A 21489-nucleotide genomic window follows, 5' to 3' on the forward strand; every position below is an offset into this window, starting at 1 on the left:
AGAACAGTAGCTCCACATCAGTCAGAGAGCTGTCTGCTGATAGAATGATGGAGAACAGTAGCTCCACATCAGTCTGTCTGCTGATAGAATGATGGAGAACAAATCAAATCAAATTTTATTTGTCACATACACATGGTTAGCATATGTTAATGCAAGTGTAGCGAAATGCTTGTGCTTCTAGTTCCGACAATGCAGTAATAACCAACAAGTAATCTAACCTAACAATTCCAAAACTACTGTCTTGTGCACAGTGTGAGGGGATAAAGAATATGTACATAAGGATATATGAATGAGTGATGGTACAGAGCAGCATAGGCAGATACAGTAGATGGTATCGAGTACAGTATATACATATGAGATGAGTATGTAAACAAAGTGGCATAGTTAAAGTGGCTAGTGATACATGTATTACATAAGGATACAGTCGATGATATAGAGTACAGTATATACGTATGCATATGAGATGAATAATGTAGGGTAAGTAACATTATATAAGGTAGCACTGTTTAAACAGTAGCTCCACATCAGTCTGTCTGTTGATAGAATGATGGAGAACAGTAGCTCCACATCAGTCTGTCTGCTGATAGAATGATGGAGAACAGTAGCTCCACATCAGTCTGTCTGCTTATAGAATGATGGAGAACAGTAGCTCCACATCAGTCTGTCTGCTGATAGAATGATGGAGAACAGTAGCTCCACATCAGTCTGTCTGTTGATAGAATGATGGAGAACAGTAGCTCCACATCAGTCTGTCTGCTGATAGAATGATGGAGAACAGTAGCTCCACATCAGAGTGCTGTCTACTGATAGAATGATGGAGAACAGTAGCTCCACATCAGTCTGTCTGCTGATAGAATGATGGAGAACAGTAGCTCCACATCAGAGTGCTGTCTGCTGATAGAATGATGGAGAACAGTAGCTCCACATCAGTCTGTCTACTGATAGAATGATGGAGAACAGTAGCTCCACATCAGTCAGAGTGCTGTCTGCTGATAGAATGATGGAGAACAGTAGCTCCACATCAGTCTGTCTGCTGATAGAATGATGGAGAACAGTAGCTCCACATAAGAGTGCTGTCTGCTGATAGAATGATGGAGAACAGTAGCTCCACATCAGTCAGAGAGCTGTCTACTGATAGAATGATGGAGAACAGTAGCTCCACATAAGTCTGTCTGCTGATAGAATGATGGAGAACAGTAGCTCCACATCAGTCTGTCTGCTGATAGAATGATGGAGAACAGTAGCTCCACATCAGTCTGTCTGCTGATAGAATGATGGAGAACAGTAGCTCCACATCAGTCAGAGTGCTGTCTACTGATAGAATGATGGAGAACAGTAGCTCCACATCAGAGAGCTGTCTGCTGATAGAATGATGGAGAACAGTAGCTCCACATCAGAGTGCTGTCTGCTGATAGAATGATGGAGAACAGTAGCTCCACATCAGTCAGAGTGCTGTCTGCTGATAGAATGATGGAGAACAGTAGCTCCACATCAGTCTGTCTGCTGATAGAATGATGGAGAACAGTAGCTCCACATCAGTCTGTCTGCTGATAGAATGATGGAGAACAGTAGCTCCACATCAGTCAGAGTGCTGTCTACTGATAGAATGATGGAGAACAGTAGCTCCACATCAGTCAGAGTGCTGTCTGCTGATAGAATGATGGAGAACAGTAGCTCCACATCAGTCTGTCTGCTGATAGAATGATGGAGAACAGTAGCTCCACATCAGTCTGTCTGTTGATAGAATGATGGAGAACAGTAGCTCCACATCAGAGTGCTGTCTGCTGATAGAATGATGGAGAACAGTAGCTCCACATCAGTCAGAGTGCTGTCTGCTGATAGAATGATGGAGAACAGTAGCTCCACATCAGTCTGTCTGCTGATAGAATGATGGAGAACAGTAGCTCCACATCAGTCTGTCTGCTGATAGAATGATGGAGAACAGTAGCTCCACATCAGTCAGAGTGCTGTCTACTGATAGAATGATGGAGAACAGTAGCTCCACAGTCAGAGTGCTGTCTGCTGATAGAATGATGGAGAACAGTAGCTCCACATCAGTCTGTCTGCTGATAGAATGATGGAGAACAGTAGCTCCACATCAGTCAGAGTGCTGTCTGCTGATAGAATGATGGAGAACAGTAGCTCCACATCAGTCAGAGAGCTGTCTGCTGATAGAATGATGGAGAACAGTAGCTCCACATCAGTCAGAGTGCTGTCTACTGATAGAATGATGGAGAACAGTAGCTCCACATCAGAGAGCTGTCTGCTGATAGAATGATGGAGAACAGTAGCTCCACATCAGAGTGCTGTCTGCTGATAGAATGATGGAGAACAGTAGCTCCACATCAGTCTGTCTGCTGATAGAATGATGGAGAACAGTAGCTCCACATCAGTCAGAGTGCTGTCTGCTGATAGAATGATGGAGAACAGTAGCTCCACATCAGTCAGAGTGCTGTCTGCTGATAGAATGATGGAGAACAGTAGCTCCACATCAGTCAGAGTGCTGTCTACTGATAGAATGATGGAGAACAGTAGCTCCACATCAGTCTGTCTGCTGATAGAATGATGGAGAACAGTAGCTCCACATCAGTCAGAGTGCTGTCTGCTGATAGAATGATGGAGAACAGTAGCTCCACATCAGTCAGAGTGCTGTCTACTGATAGAATGATGGAGAACAGTAGCTCCACAGTCTGTCTGCTGATAGAATGATGGAGAACAGTAGCTCCACATCAGTCTGTCTGCTGATAGAATGATGGAGAACAGTAGCTCCACATCAGTCAGAGTGCTGCCTGTTGATAGAATGATGGAGAACAGTAGCTCCACATCAGTCTGTCTGCTTATAGAATGATGGAGAACAGTAGCTCCACATCAGTCTGTCTGCTGATAGAATGATGGAGAACAGTAGCTCCACATCAGTCAGAGTGCTGTCTGCTGATAGAATGATGGAGAACAGTAGCTCCACATCAGTCTGTCTGCTGATAGAATGATGGAGAACAGTAGCTCCACATCAGAGTGCTGTCTACTGAAAGAATGATGGAGAACAGTAGCTCCACATCAGAGTGCTGTCTGCTGATAGAATGATGGAGAACAGTTGCTCCACATCAGTCTGTCTGTTGATAGAATGATGGAGAACAGTAGCTCCACATCAGAGTGCTGTCTGCTGATAGAATGATGGAGAACAGTAGCTCCACATCAGAGTGCTGTCTGCTGATAGAATGATGGAGAACAGTAGCTCCACATCAGTCTGTCTGCTGATAGAATGATGGAGAACAGTAGCTCCACATCAGTCAGAGTGCTGTCTGCTGATAGAATGATGGAGAACAGTAGCTCCACATCAGTCAGAGTGCTGTCTACTGATAGAATGATGGAGAACAGTAGCTCCACAGTCTGTCTGCTGATAGAATGATGGAGAACAGTAGCTCCACATCAGTCTGTCTGCTGATAGAATGATGGAGAAACAGTAGCTCCACATCAGTCAGAGTGCTGTCTACTTATAGAATGATGGAGAACAGTAGCTCCACATCAGTCTGTCTGCTGATAGAATGATGGAGAACAGTAGCTCCACATCAGTCAGAGTGCTGTCTGCTGATAGAATGATGGAGAACAGTAGCTCCACATCAGAGTGCTGTCTGCTGATAGAATGATGGAGAACAGTAGCTCCACATCAGTCTGTCTACTGATAGAATGATGGAGAACAGTAGCTCCACATCAGAGTGCTGTCTGCTGATAGAATGATGGAGAACAGTAGCTCCACATCAGAGTGCTGTCTACTGATAGAATGATGGAGAACAGTAGCTCCACATCAGTCTGTCTGCTTATAGAATGATGGAGAACAGTAGCTCCACATCAGTCTGTCTACTGATAGAATGATGGAGAACAGTAGCTCCACATCAGTCAGAGTGCTGTCTACTGATAGAATGATGGAGAACAGTAGCTCCACATCAGTCTGTCTGCTGATAGAATGATGGAGAACAGTAGCTCCACATCAGAGTGCTGTCTGCTGATAGAATGATGGAGAACAGTAGCTCTACATCAGTCTGTCTACTGATAGAATGATGGAGAACAGTAGCTCCACATCAGTCTGTCTGCTTATAGAATGATGGAGAACAGTAGCTCCACATCAGAGTGCTGTCTGCTGATAGAATGATGGAGAACAGTAGCTCCACATCAGTCAGAGTGCTGTCTGCTGATAGAATGATGGAGAACAGTAGCTCCACATCAGTCTGTCTGCTGATAGAATGATGGAGAACAGTAGCTCCACATAAGAGTGCTGTCTGCTGATAGAATGATGGAGAACAGTAGCTCCACATCAGTCTGTCTGCTGATAGAATGATGGAGAACAGTAGCTCCACATAAGTCTGTCTGCTGATAGAATGATGGAGAACAGTAGCTCCACATCAGAGTGCTGTCTGCTGATAGAATGATGGAGAACAGTAGCTCCACATCAGTCTGTCTGCTGATAGAATGATGGAGAACAGTAGCTCCACATCAGTCAGAGTGCTGTCTACTGATAGAATGATGGAGAACAGTAGCTCCACATCAGAGAGCTGTCTGCTGATAGAATGATGGAGAACAGTAGCTCCACATCAGAGTGCTGTCTGCTGATAGAATGATGGAGAACAGTAGCTCCACATCAGTCAGAGTGCTGTCTGCTGATAGAATGATGGAGAACAGTAGCTCCACATCAGTCTGTCTGCTGATAGAATGATGGAGAACAGTAGCTCCACATCAGTCTGTCTGCTGATAGAATGATGGAGAACAGTAGCTCCACATCAGTCAGAGTGCTGTCTGCTGATAGAATGATGGAGAACAGTAGCTCCACAGAGTGCTGTCTGCTGATAGAATGATGGAGAACAGTAGCTCCACATCAGTCAGAGTGCTGTCTGCTGATAGAATGATGGAGAAACAGTAGCTCCACAGAGTGCTGTCTGCTGATAGAATGATGGAGAACAGTAGCTCCACATCAGTCTGTCTGTTGATAGAATGATGGAGAACAGTAGCTCCACATCAGAGTGCTGTCTGCTGATAGAATGATGGAGAACAGTAGCTCCACATCAGTCAGAGTGCTGTCTACTGATAGAATGATGGAGAACAGTAGCTCCACATCAGTCTGTCTGCTGATAGAATGATGGAGAACAGTAGCTCCACATCAGTCAGAGTGCTGTCTGCTGATAGAATGATGGAGAACAGTAGCTCCACATCAGTCTGTCTGCTTATAGAATGATGGAGAACAGTAGCTCCACATCAGTCTGTCTGCTGATAGAATGATGGAGAACAGTAGCTCCACATCAGAGTGCTGTCTGCTGATAGAATGATGGAGAACAGTTGCTCCACATCAGTCTGTCTGTTGATAGAATGATGGAGAACAGTAGCTCCACATCAGAGTGCTGTCTGCTGATAGAATGATGGAGAACAGTAGCTCCACATCAGTCTGTCTGCTGATAGAATGATGGAGAAACAGTAGCTCCACATCAGTCAGAGTGCTGTCTACTTATAGAATGATGGAGAACAGTAGCTCCACATCAGTCTGTCTGCTGATAGAATGATGGAGAACAGTAGCTCCACATCAGTCAGAGTGCTGTCTGCTGATAGAATGATGGAGAACAGTAGCTCCACATCAGAGTGCTGTCTGCTGATAGAATGATGGAGAACAGTAGCTCCACATCAGTCTGTCTACTGATAGAATGATGGAGAACAGTAGCTCCACATCAGAGTGCTGTCTGCTGATAGAATGATGGAGAACAGTAGCTCCACATCAGTCTGTCTACTGATAGAATGATGGAGAACAGTAGCTCCACATCAGTCAGAGTGCTGTCTACTGATAGAATGATGGAGAACAGTAGCTCCACATCAGTCTGTCTGCTGATAGAATGATGGAGAACAGTAGCTCCACATCAGTCAGAGTGCTGCCTGTTGATAGAATGATGGAGAACAGTAGCTCCACCTCAGAGTGCTGTCTGCTGATAGAATGATGGAGAACAGTAGCTCCACATCAGTCTGTCTGCTGATAGAATGATGGAGAACAGTAGCTCCACATCAGAGTGCTGTCTGCTGATAGAATGATGGAGAACAGTAGCTCCACATCAGAGTGCTGTCTGCTGATAGAATGATGGAGAACAGTAGCTCCACATCAGTCAGAGAGCTGTCTACTGATAGAATGATGGAGAACAGTAGCTCCACATAAGTCAGAGTGCTGTCTGCTGATAGAATGATGGAGAACAGTAGCTCCGCATCCGTCAGAGTGCTGTCTGCTGATAGAATGATGGAGAACAGTAGCTCCACATCAGTCTGTCTACTGATAGAATGATGGAGAACAGAAGCTCCGCATCCGTCAGAGTGCTGTCTGCTGATAGAATGATGGAGAACAGTAGCTCCACATCAGTCTGTCTGCTGATAGAATGATGGAGAACAGTAGCTCCACATCAGTCTGTCTGCTGATAGAATGATGGAGAACAGTAGCTCCACATCAGTCAGAGTGCTGTCTGCTGATAGAATGATGGAGAACAGTAGCTCCACAGAGTGCTGTCTGCTGATAGAATGATGGAGAACAGTAGCTCCACATCAGTCAGAGTGCTGTCTGCTGATAGAATGATGGAGAAACAGTAGCTCCACAGAGTGCTGTCTGCTGATAGAATGATGGAGAACAGTAGCTCCACATCAGTCTGTCTGTTGATAGAATGATGGAGAACAGTAGCTCCACATCAGAGTGCTGTCTGCTGATAGAATGATGGAGAACAGTAGCTCCACATCAGTCAGAGTGCTGTCTACTGATAGAATGATGGAGAACAGTAGCTCCACATCAGTCTGTCTGCTGATAGAATGATGGAGAACAGTAGCTCCACATCAGTCAGAGTGCTGTCTGCTGATAGAATGATGGAGAACAGTAGCTCCACATCAGTCTGTCTGCTTATAGAATGATGGAGAACAGTAGCTCCACATCAGTCTGTCTGCTGATAGAATGATGGAGAACAGTAGCTCCACATCAGAGTGCTGTCTGCTGATAGAATGATGGAGAACAGTTGCTCCACATCAGTCTGTCTGTTGATAGAATGATGGAGAACAGTAGCTCCACATCAGAGTGCTGTCTGCTGATAGAATGATGGAGAACAGTAGCTCCACATCAGTCTGTCTGCTGATAGAATGATGGAGAAACAGTAGCTCCACATCAGTCAGAGTGCTGTCTACTTATAGAATGATGGAGAACAGTAGCTCCACATCAGTCTGTCTGCTGATAGAATGATGGAGAACAGTAGCTCCACATCAGTCAGAGTGCTGTCTGCTGATAGAATGATGGAGAACAGTAGCTCCACATCAGAGTGCTGTCTGCTGATAGAATGATGGAGAACAGTAGCTCCACATCAGTCTGTCTACTGATAGAATGATGGAGAACAGTAGCTCCACATCAGAGTGCTGTCTGCTGATAGAATGATGGAGAACAGTAGCTCCACATCAGTCTGTCTACTGATAGAATGATGGAGAACAGTAGCTCCACATCAGTCAGAGTGCTGTCTACTGATAGAATGATGGAGAACAGTAGCTCCACATCAGTCTGTCTGCTGATAGAATGATGGAGAACAGTAGCTCCACATCAGTCAGAGTGCTGCCTGTTGATAGAATGATGGAGAACAGTAGCTCCACCTCAGAGTGCTGTCTGCTGATAGAATGATGGAGAACAGTAGCTCCACATCAGTCTGTCTGCTGATAGAATGATGGAGAACAGTAGCTCCACATCAGAGTGCTGTCTGCTGATAGAATGATGGAGAACAGTAGCTCCACATCAGAGTGCTGTCTGCTGATAGAATGATGGAGAACAGTAGCTCCACATCAGTCAGAGAGCTGTCTACTGATAGAATGATGGAGAACAGTAGCTCCACATAAGTCAGAGTGCTGTCTGCTGATAGAATGATGGAGAACAGTAGCTCCGCATCCGTCAGAGTGCTGTCTGCTGATAGAATGATGGAGAACAGTAGCTCCACATCAGTCTGTCTGCTGATAGAATGATGGAGAACAGTAGCTCCACATCAGTCTGTCTGCTGATAGAATGATGGAGAACAGTAGCTCCGCATCCGTCAGAGTGCTGTCTGCTGATAGAATGATGGAGAACAGTAGCTCCACATCAGAGTGCTGTCTGCTGATAGAATGATGGAGAACAGTAGCTCCACATCAGTCTGTCTACTGATAGAATGATGGAGAACAGAAGCTCCGCATCCGTCAGAGTGCTGTCTGCTGATAGAATGATGGAGAACAGTAGCTCCACATCAGTCTGTCTACTGATAGAATGATGGAGAACAGAAGCTCCGCATCCGTCAGAGTGCTGTCTGCTGATAGAATGATGGAGAACAGTAGCTCCACATCCGTCAGAGTGCTGTCTGCTGATAGAATGATGGAGAACAGTAGCTCCACAGTCTGTCTACTTATAGAATGATGGAGAACAGTAGCTCCACAGTCTGTCTGCTGATAGAATGATGGAGAACAGTAGCTCCACATCAGTCTGTCTGCTGATAGAATGATGGAGAACAGTAGCTCCACATCAGAGTGCTGTCTACTGAAAGAATGATGGAGAACAGTAGCTCCACATCAGAGTGCTGTCTGCTGATAGAATGATGGAGAACAGTTGCTCCACATCAGTCTGTCTGTTGATAGAATGATGGAGAACAGTAGCTCCACATCAGAGTGCTGTCTGCTGATAGAATGATGGAGAACAGTAGCTCCACATCAGTCTGTCTGTTGATAGAATGATGGAGAACAGTAGCTCCACATCAGAGTGCTGTCTGCTGATAGAATGATGGAGAACAGTAGCTCCACATCAGTCTGTCTGCTGATAGAATGATGGAGAACAGTAGCTCCGCATCCGTCAGAGTGCTGTCTACTGATAGAATGATGGAGAACAGTAGCTCCACATCAGTCTGTCTACTGATAGAATGATGGAGAACAGAAGCTCCGCATCCGTCAGAGTGCTGTCTGCTGATAGAATGATGGAGAACAGTAGCTCCACATCAGTCAGAGTGCTGTCTACTTATAGAATGATGGAGAACAGTAGCTCCACATGAGTCTGTCTACTTATAGAATGATGGAGAACAGTAGCTCCACAGTCTGTCTGCTGATAGAATGATGGAGAACAGTAGCTCCACATCAGTCTGTCTGCTGATAGAATGATGGAGAACAGTAGCTCCACATCAGAGTGCTGTCTGCTGATAGAATGATGGAGAACAGTAGCTCCACATCAGTCTGTCTGCTGATATAATGATGGAGAACAGTAGCTCCACATCAGTGCTGTCTACTGATAGAATGATGGAGAACAGCAGCTCCACATCCGTCAGAGTGCTGTCTGCTGATAGAATGATGGAGAACAGTAGTTCCACATCAGTCAGAGTGCTGTCTGCTGATAGAATGATGGAGAACAGTAGCTCCGCATCCGTCAGAGTGCTGTCTGCTGATAGAATGATGGAGAACAGTAGTTCCACATCAGTCAGAGTGCTGTCTGCTGATAGAATGATGGAGAACAGTAGCTCCACATCAGAGTGCTGTCTACTGAAAGAATGATGGAGAACAGTAGCTCCACATCAGTCAGAGTGCTGTCTGCTGATAGAATGATGGAGAACAGTAGCTCCACATCAGAGTGCTGTCTGCTGATAGAATGATGGAGAACAGTAGCTCCACATCAGTCTGTCTACTGATAGAATGATGGAGAACAGTAGCTCCACATCAGAGTGCTGTCTGCTGATAGAATGATGGAGAACAGTAGCTCCACATCAGAGTGCTGTCTACTGATAGAATGATGGAGAACAGTAGCTCCACATCAGTCTGTCTGCTTATAGAATGATGGAGAACAGTAGCTCCACATCAGTCTGTCTGCTTATAGAATGATGGAGAACAGTAGCTCCACATCAGAGTGCTGTCTACTGACAGAATGATGGAGAACAGTAGCTCCACATCAGTATGTCTACTGATAGAATGATGGAGAACAGTAGCTCCACATCAGTCTGTCTGCTGATAGAATGATGGAGAACAGTAGCTCCACATCAGAGTGCTGTCTGCTGATAGAATGATGGAGAACAGTAGCTCCACATCAGTCTGTCTGCTTATAGAATGATGGAGAACAGTAGCTCCACATCAGTCTGTCTGCTGATAGAATGATGGAGAACAGTAGCTCCACATCAGTCAGAGTGCTGTCTGCTGATAGAATGATGGAGAACAGTAGCTCCACATCAGTCTGTCTGCTGATAGAATGATGGAGAACAGTAGCTCCACATCAGAGTTCTGTCTACTGAAAGAATGATGGAGAACAGTAGCTCCACATCAGTCTGTCTGTTGATAGAATGATGGAGAACAGTAGCTCCACATCAGAGTGCTGTCTGCTGATAGAATGATGGAGAACAGTAGCTCCACATCAGTCTGTCTGTTGATAGAATGATGGAGAACAGTAGCTCCACATCAGAGTGCTGTCTGCTGATAGAATGATGGAGAACAGTAGCTCCACATCAGTCTGTCTGCTGATAGAATGATGGAGAACAGTAGCTCCACATCAGTCAGAGTGCTGTCTGCTGATAGAATGATGGAGAACAGTAGCTCCACATCAGTCAGAGTGCTGCCTGTTGATAGAATGATGGAGAACAGTAGCTCCACATCAGTCTGTCTGCTGATAGAATGATGGAGAACAGTAGCTCCACATCAGAGTGCTGTCTGCTGATAGAATGATGGAGAACAGTAGCTCCACATCAGTCTGTCTGCTTATAGAATGATGGAGAACAGTAGCTCCACATCAGAGTGCTGTCTACTGAAAGAATGATGGAGAACAGTAGCTCCACATCAGTCAGAGTGCTGTCTGCTGATAGAATGATGGAGAACAGTAGCTCCACATCAGAGTGCTGTCTGCTGATAGAATGATGGAGAACAGTAGCTCCACATCAGTCTGTCTACTGATAGAATGATGGAGAACAGTAGCTCCACATCAGAGTGCTGTCTGCTGATAGAATGATGGAGAACAGTAGCTCCACATCAGAGTGCTGTCTACTTATAGAATGATGGAGAACAGTAGCTCCACATCAGTCTGTCTGCTTATAGAATGATGGAGAACAGTAGCTCCACATCAGTCTGTCTGCTGATAGAATGATGGAGAACAGTAGCTCCACATCAGTCTGTCTACTGATAGAATGATGGAGAACAGTAGCTCCACATCAGTCTGTCTACTGATAGAATGATGGAGAACAGTAGCTCCACATCAGTCAGAGTGCTGTCTGCTGATAGAATGATGGAGAACAGTAGCTCCACATCAGTCTGTCTGTTGATAGAATGATGGAGAACAGTAGCTCCACATCAGAGTGCTGTCTGCTGATAGAATGATGGAGAACAGTAGCTCCACATCAGTCTGTCTGTTGATAGAATGATGGAGAACAGTAGCTCCACATCAGAGTGCTGTCTGCTGATAGAATGATGGAGAACAGTAGCTCCACATCAGTCTGTCTGCTGATAGAATGATGGAGAACAGTAGCTCCACATCAGTCAGAGTGCTGTCTACTGATAGAATGATGGAGAACAGTAGCTCCACATCAGTCTGTCTACTGATAGAATGATGGAGAACAGTAGCTCCACATCAGTCTGTCTACTGATAGAATGATGGAGAACAGTAGCTCCACATCAGTCAGAGTGCTGTCTACTGATAGAATGATGGAGAACAGTAGCTCCACATCAGTCTGTCTGCTGATAGAATGATGGAGAACAGTAGCTCCACATCAGTCAGAGTGCTGCCTGTTGATAGAATGATGGAGAACAGTAGCTCCACATCAGAGTGCTGTCTGCTGATAGAATGATGGAGAACAGTAGCTCCACATCAGTCTGTCTGCTTATAGAATGATGGAGAACAGTAGCTCCACATCAGTCTGTCTGCTGATAGAATGATGGAGAACAGTAGCTCCACATCAGTCAGAGTGCTGTCTGCTGATAGAATGATGGAGAACAGTAGCTCCACATCAGTCTGTCTGCTGATAGAATGATGGAGAACAGTAGCTCCACATCAGAGTTCTGTCTACTGAAAGAATGATGGAGAACAGTAGCTCCACATCAGAGTGCTGTCTGCTTATAGAATGATGGAGAACAGTAGCTCCACATCAGTCTGTCTGTTGATAGAATGATGGAGAACAGTAGCTCCACATCAGTCAGAGTGCTGTCTGCTGATAGAATGATGGAGAACAGTAGCTCCACAGTCTGTCTGCTGATAGAATGATGGAGAACAGTAGCTCCACATCAGTCAGAGTGCTGCCTGTTGATAGAATGATGGAGAACAGTAGCTCCACATCAGAGTGCTGTCTGCTGATAGAATGATGGAGAACAGTAGCTCCACATCAGAGTGCTGTCTGCTGATAGAATGATGGAGAACAGTAGCTCCACATCAGTCTGTCTGCTTATAGAATGATGGAGAACAGTAGCTCCACATCAGTCAGAGTGCTGTCTGCTGATAGAATGATGGAGAACAGTAGCTCCACATCAGAGTGCTGTCTGCTGATAGAATGATGGAGAACAGTAGCTCCACATCAGAGTGCTGTCTACTGATAGAATGATGGAGAACAGTAGCTCCACATCAGTCTGTCTGCTTATAGAATGATGGAGAACAGTAGCTCCACATCAGTCTGTCTACTGATAGAATGATGGAGAACAGTAGCTCCACATCAGTCAGAGTGCTGTCTGCTGATAGAATGATGGAGAACAGTAGCTCCACATCAGTCTGTCTACTGATAGAATGATGGAGAACAGTAGCTCCACATCAGTCAGAGTGCTGTCTGCTGATAGAATGATGGAGAACAGTAGCTCCACATCAGTCTGTCTGCTGATAGAATGATGGAGAACAGTAGCTCCACATCAGAGTGCTGTCTGCTGATAGAATGATGGAGAACAGTAGCTCCACATCAGTCTGTCTGTTGATAGAATGATGGAGAACAGTAGCTCCACATCAGAGTGCTGTCTGCTGATAGAATGATGGAGAACAGTAGCTCCACATCAGTCTGTCTGCTGATAGAATGATGGAGAACAGTAGCTCCACATCAGAGTGCTGTCTGCTGATAGAATGATGGAGAACAGTAGCTCCACATCAGTCAGAGAGCTGTCTACTGATAGAATGATGGAGAACAGTAGCTCCACATAAGTCAGAGTGCTGTCTGCTGATAGAATGATGGAGAACAGTAGCTCCACATCAGTCTGTCTACTGATAGAATGATGGAGAACAGTAGCTCCACATCAGTCTGTCTGCTGATAGAATGATGGAGAACAGTAGCTCCACATCAGTCTGTCTGCTTATAGAATGATGGAGAACAGTAGCTCCACATCAGTCTGTCTGCTTATAGAATGATGGAGAACAGTAGCTCCACATCAGTCTGTCTGCTGATAGAATGATGGAGAACAGTAGCTCCACATCAGAGTGCTGTCTGCTGATAGAATGATGGAGAACAGTAGCTCCACATCAGTCTGTCTGCTGATAGAATGATGGAGAACAGTAGCTCCACATCAGTGCTGTCTACTGATAGAATGATGGAGAACAGTAGCTCCACATCAGTCAGAGTGCTGTCTGCTGATAGAATGATGGAGAACAGTAGTTCCACATCAGTCAGAGTGCTGTCTGCTGATAGAATGATGGAGAACAGTAGCTCCACATCAGTCTGTCTGCTGATAGAATGATGGAGAAACAGTAGCTCCACATCAGTCAGAGTGCTGTCTACTTATAGAATGATGGAGAACAGTAGCTCCACATCAGTCTGTCTGCTGATAGAATGATGGAGAACAGTAGCTCCACATCAGAGAGCTGTCTGCTGATAGAATGATGGAGAACAGTAGCTCCACATCAGAGTGCTGTCTGCTGATAGAATGATGGAGAACAGTAGCTCCACATCAGAGAGCTGTCTGCTTATAGAATGATGGAGAACAGTAGCTCCACATCAGTCTGTCTGCTTATAGAATGATGGAGAACAGTAGCTCCACATCAGTCTGTCTGCTTATAGAATGATGGAGAACAGTAGCTCCACATCAGTCAGAGTGCTGTCTGCTGATAGAATGATGGAGAACAGTAGCTCCACATCAGTCAGAGAGCTGTCTGCTGATAGAATGATGGAGAACAGTAGCTCCACATCAGTCTGTCTGCTGATAGAATGATGGAGAACAGTAGCTCCACATCAGTCTGTCTGCTGATAGAATGATGGAGAACAGTAGCTCCCCATCAGTCAGAGTGCTGTCTACTGATAGAATGATGGAGAACAGTAGCTCCACATCAGTCTGTCTGCTTATAGAATGATGGAGAACAGTAGCTCCACATCAGTCAGAGAGCTGTCTGCTGATAGAATGATGGAGAACAGTAGCTCCACATCAGTCAGAGTGCTGTCTACTGATAGAATGATGGAGAACAGTAGCTCCACATCAGTCAGGGAGCTGTCTGCTGATAGAATGATGGAGAACAGTAGCTCCACATCAGTCAGAGTGCTGTCTGCTTATAGAATGATGGAGAACAGTAGCTCCACATCAGTCTGTCTGCTGATAGAATGATGGAGAACAGTAGCTCCACATCAGAGTGCTGTCTGCTGATAGAATGATGGAGAACAGTAGCTCCCCATCAGTCAGAGTGCTGTCTACTGATAGAATGATGGAGAACAGTAGCTCCACATCAGTCTGTCTGCTGATAGAATGATGGAGAACAGTAGCTCCACATCAGTCAGAGAGCTGCCTGCTGATAGAATGATGGAGAACAGTAGCTCCACATCAGTCAGAGAGCTGTCTGCTGATAGAATGATGGAGAACAGTAGCTCCACATCAGTCAGAGAGCTGTCTGCTGATAGAATGATGGAGAACAGTAGCTCCACATCAGTCAGAGAGCTGTCTGCTGACAGAATGATGGAGAACAGTAGCTCCACATCAGTCTGTCTGCTGATAGAATGATGGCGAACAGTAGCTCCACATCAGTCTGTCTGCTGATAGAATGCCAGTCAGAGCATGCCGTTCGTGAATTTCTCTGAGTTTAGAAGTGCAACTGAAGCACAAAATGAAAACAGCAAAATAGTCCGTTATCACAACCCCTAGTTTAACTTGCTATCTAAGCAAGTGGCTAAATGAATAAAGGTGCCGGGACATCATAGTGTGTCAGCTTTCTGCCGTGTTTGAGAAGTCAAAGCCCTTTGGATCAGTTATCTGTACAGCTGCTACTGTCATTTTGATTTCCTTGTGTTTATGGCCCGTCTGCTCCTCCCCCAGTCTGCTCCTCCCCCAGTCTGCTCCTCCCCCAGTCTGCTCCTCCCCCAGTCTGCTCCGAGCAGGCATGCCTGTTGCCCTAGCGACTCCAGACAGACTGTAGACATGCTGCTGGTGAGCCAGTACTGCATGCGTCAAAACTCTGTTCATTTACATAACGTCTCTCGTACAGTAAATGTACATTTGTCTGTGGTCATTAGCATGTGTAGCTAGCAGCCTCCATGGAAATTATCTATTACTTGTGCTAATTTAGTTGGCATTCTGTTCATTTTTTTAAACCTTATTGTGTACTTAGCCGGTACTACCGTAAACCTTATTGTGTACTTAGCCGGTACTACCGTAAACCTTATTGTGTACTAAGCCGGTACTACAGTAAACCTTATTGTGTACTTAGCCGGTACTACAGTAAACCTTATTGTGTACTAAGCCGGTACTACCGTAAACCTTATTGTGTACTAAGCCGGTACTACCGTAAACCTTACTGTGTTCTAAGCCGGTACTACCGTAAACCTTATTGTGTACTTAGCCGGTACTACCATAAGTCCTGGGAAGGATACGAACATCTGGATACCGTTCAATCCTTTGTTCAACCAATATGGTAATAGCACCACCTTGCCCTCTGATAGGCTAAGTGGAAATTTCACCATATTACTTATACCAATCAAATCCTCTCACAAATCCATAAGGGTCCATTTGGGATTGGGCCATGATGGAATTTTATAGCGACACAAGTGGTTTCCATATTCTTTGAGTTCTAGTCATGATGACAGATACACCTGTCATAACAATCGCTCAATGGAACTTACCTACCTGGCATAACAATCACTCAATGGAACTTACCTACCTGGCATAACAATCACTCAATGGAACTTACCTACCTGGCATAACATTCACTCAATGGAACTTACCTACCTGTCATAACAATCACTCAATGGAACTTACCTACCTGGCATAACAATCGCTCAATGGAACTTACCTACCTGGCATAACAATCGCTCAATGGAACTTACCTACCTGGCATAACAATCACTCAATGGAACTTACCTACCTGGCATAACAATCACTCAATGGAACTTACCTACCTGGCATAACAATCGCTCAATGGAACTTACCTACCTGGCATAACAATCGCTCAATGGAACTTACCTACCTGGCATAACAATCACTCAATGGAACTTACCTACCTGGCATAACAATCACTCAATGGAACTTACCTACCTGGCATAACAATCACTCAATGGAACTTACCTACCTGGCATAACAATCACTCAATGGAACTTACCTACCTGGCATAACAATCACTCAATGGAACTTACCTACCTGGCATAACAATCACTCAATGGAACTTACCTACCTGGCATAACAATCACTCAATGGAACTTACCTACCTGGCATAACAATCACTCAATGGAACTTACCTACCTGGCATAACAATCACTCAATGGAACTTACCTACCTGGCATAACAATCACTCAATGGAACTTACCTACCTGGCATAACAATCACTCAATGGAACTTACCTACCTGGCATAACAATCACTCAATGGAACTTACCTACCTGGCATAACAATCGCTCAATGGAACTTACCTACCTGGCATAACAATCACTCAATGGAACTTACCTACCTGGCATAACAATCGCTCAATGGAACTTACCTACCTGGCATAACAATCACTCAATGGAACTTACCGGTCGTCAGGTTTTTGAGTGCAGTTGAAAGTTTCTCAATGGCATAACATTTAGCATCCAGAGACCTGACGAGGTTGTCCAGCACATTGATAGGATGAGGCGCGCTCAGGAAGCTTCGGACTTCCACGTTGGCCTGTAGGAATTCACAAACGTGTCAGTACTTTTATTACAAAATATAGCTTATATAGACAAGTTACCCAACAAAGACAGAGTTAGGTAAATAAGTCTGAAAATATAGTTTACCAAGCTAGACATGACTAAACAATGGAAGAAGCTAAGCTACACTAAATCTACCTTAAGGAAAATATAGTTTACCAAGCTAGACATGACTAAACAATGGAAGAATCTAAGCTACACTAAATCTACCTTAAGGAAAATATAGTTTACGTAACTAGTTACTTTGGGGGAAAAAAGTAGATCACTACATCCAAACAACTTTGTGAATAAATGTGATACAGTGAATACCTACAGAGCCTTCAGAAAGTATTCAGACCCCTTGACTTACTCCACATTCTGTTGTGTTACAGCCCTGAATTCAAAAACAGTTCTCACCCATCTACACACCCTATAATGAAAACATGTTTTTAGAACATTTTACAGAAATCTCATTTACGTAAGCATTCACACCCGTGTCTTTCTGGGTAAGTCTCTAAGAGCGATTACAGCTGTGAGTCTTTCTGGGTTTTAGATTAACTGTCTTCAAAGTAATGACTCGGGACGTCGGGTTTGATATGAAATCTTCTTTTAGTAATAATACTTGTTCACGTTACATTTAACAACTTTAGATTCTACAGAGCAATGCAGGTAAGATGCTAGTGGACAGAGCCATGCAGGTAAGATGCTAGTGGACAGAGCCATGCAGGTAAGATGCTAGTGGACAGAGCCATGCAGGTAAGATGCTAGTGGACAGAGCCATGCAGGTAAGATGCTAGTGGACAGAGCCATGCAGGTAAGATGCTAGTGGACAGAGCCATGCAGGTAAGATGCTAGTGGACAGAGCCATGCAGGTAAGATGCTAGTGGACAGAGCCATGCAGGTAAGATGCTAGCGGAAAGAGCCATGCAGGTAAGATGCTAGCGGAAAGAGCCATGCAGGTAAGATGCTAGTGGACAGAGCCATGCAGGTAAGATGCTAGTGGAAAGAGCCATGCAGGTAAGATGCTAGTGGACAGAGCCATGCAGGTAAGATGCTAGTGGAAAGAGCCATGCAGGTAAGATGCTAGCGGAAAGAGCCATGCAGGTAAGATGCTAGTGGAAAGAGCCATGCAGGTAAGATGCTAGCGGAAAGAGCCATGCAGGTAAGATGCTAGTGGAAAGAGCCATGCAGGTAAGATGCTAGTGGAAAGAGCCATGCAGGTAAGATGCTAGTGGAAAGAGCCATGCAGGTAAGATGCTAGTGGAAAGAGCCATGCAGGTAAGATGCTAGTGGAAAGTCAGCTTAATCACTTCGCAGAATGTTTTCCTCACGTTGACTGCGGTGAAGGAGAGCCCGCAGGTTTTGGTAGCGGGCCGTGTCAGTGGCACTGTATTGTCCTCAAAGCGAGCAAAGAAGTCGTTTAGTTTGTCTGGGAGCAAGACATCGTGGTCCAAATACTAATTGAGTGTATGTATGTAAACTTCTGGAATGTGATGAAAGAAATAAAAGCTGAAATAAATCATTCTCTGCTATTATTCTGACATTTCACATTCTTAAAATAAAGTGGTGATCCTAACTGACCTAAGACAGGGAATTTTTACTAGGATTAAATGTCAGGAATTGTGAAACTGAGTTTAAATGTATTTGGCTCAGGTGTACGTAAACTTCCGACTTCAACTGTACTTACAAAAGACCACATTGAATGTTTCTAAGTGGCATATTTACAGTTTTGACTTAAAAATCGGCTTGACAATCTTTGGCAAGACATGAAAATGGCTGATGATCATTGATCAACAACCAACTTGACGGAGCTTAAATAATACAAAAAATAATAATGTGCAAATATTTTACAATCCAGGTGTGCAAAACTCATAAAGACTTACCCAGAAATTGTAACTTTAATGTGTTACAGAGTTAATGTTTAAGTTAATTCATTGAGCTGATTCTAAAGACATTTCTTTACATATGTCATTGTATTGGTTAGTATTGAATTATGCTTTTGACTGCAAGTTCCAGAATGCCTTGCGCCTCTCTCTTTCAGTCAAACAGTGTGAGGCACAGCGTGCTCCAGACAACTATAACAAGCCTCTCTCTTTCAGTCAACCAGTGTGAGGCACAGCGTGCTCCAGACAACTATAACAAGCCTCTCTCTTTCAGTCAAACAGTGTGAGGCACAGCGTGCTCCAGACAACTAGAACAAGCCTCTCTCTTTCAGTCAAACAGTGTGAGGCACAGCGTGCTCCAGACAACTATAACAAGCCTCTCTCTTTCAGTCAAACAGTGTGAGGCACAGCGTGCTCCAGACAACTATAACAAGCCTCTCTCTTTCAGTCAAACAGTGTGAGGCACAGCGTGCTCCAGACAAATATAACAAGCCTCTCTCTTTCAGTCAAACAGTGTGAGGCACAGCGTGCTCCAGACAAATATAACAAGCCTCTCATTCAGTCAACCAGTGTGAGGCACAGCGTGCTCCAGACAACTATAACAAGCCTCTCATTCAGTCAACCAGTGTGAGGCACAGCATGCTCCAGACAACTAGAACAAGCCTCTCTCTTTCAGTCAAACAGTGAGGCACAGCGTGCTCCAAACAAATATTGGCTAGTTATTCTGTCTGTAAAGAAACGAGCGGGGTATCGATTGAGCCTGCTGCAACGACTGGACTAGAACAAGCCGCTCTCATTCACCAGACAAACAGAGCCACGGCGTGCCTAACTCGTGTGACTTGTGTTGTCTCAGGGTACAAGTCATCCTGTATGAATCAGAATCTGTAGCTAGTCAGTTGGTCAATCTAGTTATTTCCTGTAGACTTTTATGGGGCCACGGGGTTGTTTTTGTCTGTCTACTTGGCGTTGTTTAGTAGGCCTACTTTGGGGATCCAGCGGTCTAAGGCAATGCATCACAGTGCTAGAGCTGTCACTTCAGACCCGGGTTCGATCCCGGGCTGTATCACAACCGGCCGTCATCGGGAGTCACGTCTGCCAGTGCACAATTGGCCCAGGGTCGTCCAGGGTAGGCCATCATTGTCAATAATTATTTGTTCTTAACTGACTTGCCTAGTTAAATAAAGTACTTTGTTTGTCAGTATAATTATTTCATTTCTGATGATGACTGTCTGTATCCAAGCCCATACTTGCTATTATTATATAATTTCGAAAATGCATGTTTACTGAGCAACAGATCATTAGAAAATAAAATGACAAATGTAGATTGTTTATTTTGATTGTTCAAATGTTGTGGCGTAAGTGTCGGGAGAGAAGTTTAACTCCTCTCTAAAGTGAAACGTTTGGGGGCAAGCGAATTAGCCAACCTTCACCTAAAATCAGCCTTCACCTAAAATCAACCTTCACCTAAAAATCAGTGTCTGGAATAAATGATGACAGTAGTAACCAACCACACATTGGGCTATTCATCAGACTATTTAGTTGATAATTAAATAGGACTAAATGGTGTATTTTCATCTTTCGGGGGTCGTTTATTTTTGAACATTGTATGGGAATAAGTGAAGGAACATAATGATGCGCTCTGATATGTTCTTGAGCAGTAAAGCGCACTACCGGGTTTCCAATCACGACTATGACGAGTTAGGCACACCCGGAGTAGTTCACTACTCCCCAAAACTGCCTAAAAGTTCACTAACTAACCAACTACCATATTCATTACCTTACAACCTAGTTATCATTCAACGAGTAAGTCATGATTGAAAGTTTAAATCACAGACCAAATGGGACATTTACCAGTATATTTAGCTCAATCAAGTTGACTAGGTAGCTGGGCCACAACTCTGCATTCACACGTTTCCAGCTAGTGTTAGCATAGCCAGCTAGTTCAATCATGCTTTGCTGTATACCGATGGAGCTATTGAACTAGCTGTAGTTAGCCAATTACCTTTTCGGTTAAACGTCGTAGTTGTTTGTCCAGTGTATTCCTGGCGTCCTCCAAGACGAACAGTTTGTACATTATACATCTTTTGGTGACATTGAGGTCGATGGGAAGCCACACAGGACTCGGCTGCAGCGGCATTATAGTGACTGATGAGGCTGGACCAAAACGTTTTATTTGAAAATGTAATCTGACAGGGTGTCACTTCATTTTATTCTTCTTTGAGGTTTAATGGCGGCGTGGCCGAAATTATGGGTGCGTTCGTAAATTGCCTCCAGTGGATCAGAGTGTGCTCTGGGCCATAGGTCAATTCAGAGAGCACACTGTCGAAAACAAAAAAATATAAGCATCATGCAACAATTTCAAAGGTTTTAATAAGTTACAGTTCGTATAAGGGAATCGGTCAGTTGAAATAAATAAATTAGGCTCTAATCTATGGATTTTACATGACTGGGAATACAGATATGCATGTGTTGGTCACAAATAAAATGTAAAATGTAGGGGCATGGATCAGAAAACCGGTCAGTATCTGGTGTGACCACAATTACAAATAAAACATT

At 44.4% G+C, this 21489-nt stretch overlaps 1 protein-coding gene across 1 annotated transcript in view; it reads right to left on the bottom strand.

The window, feature by feature from the left end:
• The window catches only part of LOC118946071 (uncharacterized), a 42006-nt gene extending 20812 nt beyond the window's left edge, over window positions 1–21194 (bottom strand). Inside the window, exons 1-2 of the mRNA XM_090221525.1 lie at window positions 20936–21194; window positions 16916–17048 (exon numbers count right to left, since the gene is read on the bottom strand). Coding sequence (XP_090077651.1) covers window positions 16916–17048; window positions 20936–21070 — 268 coding nt within the window. The 5' untranslated portion in view covers window positions 21071–21194. The remainder of the gene's footprint in view (window positions 1–16915; window positions 17049–20935) is intronic.
• Window positions 21195–21489: the final 295 nt, after the last annotated feature.

This window comes from Oncorhynchus mykiss, chromosome 25 (assembly GCF_057628025.1).
Source record: "Oncorhynchus mykiss isolate SJ-2025 chromosome 25, ASM5762802v1, whole genome shotgun sequence".
Classification (NCBI taxonomy): domain Eukaryota; kingdom Metazoa; phylum Chordata; class Actinopteri; order Salmoniformes; family Salmonidae; genus Oncorhynchus; species Oncorhynchus mykiss.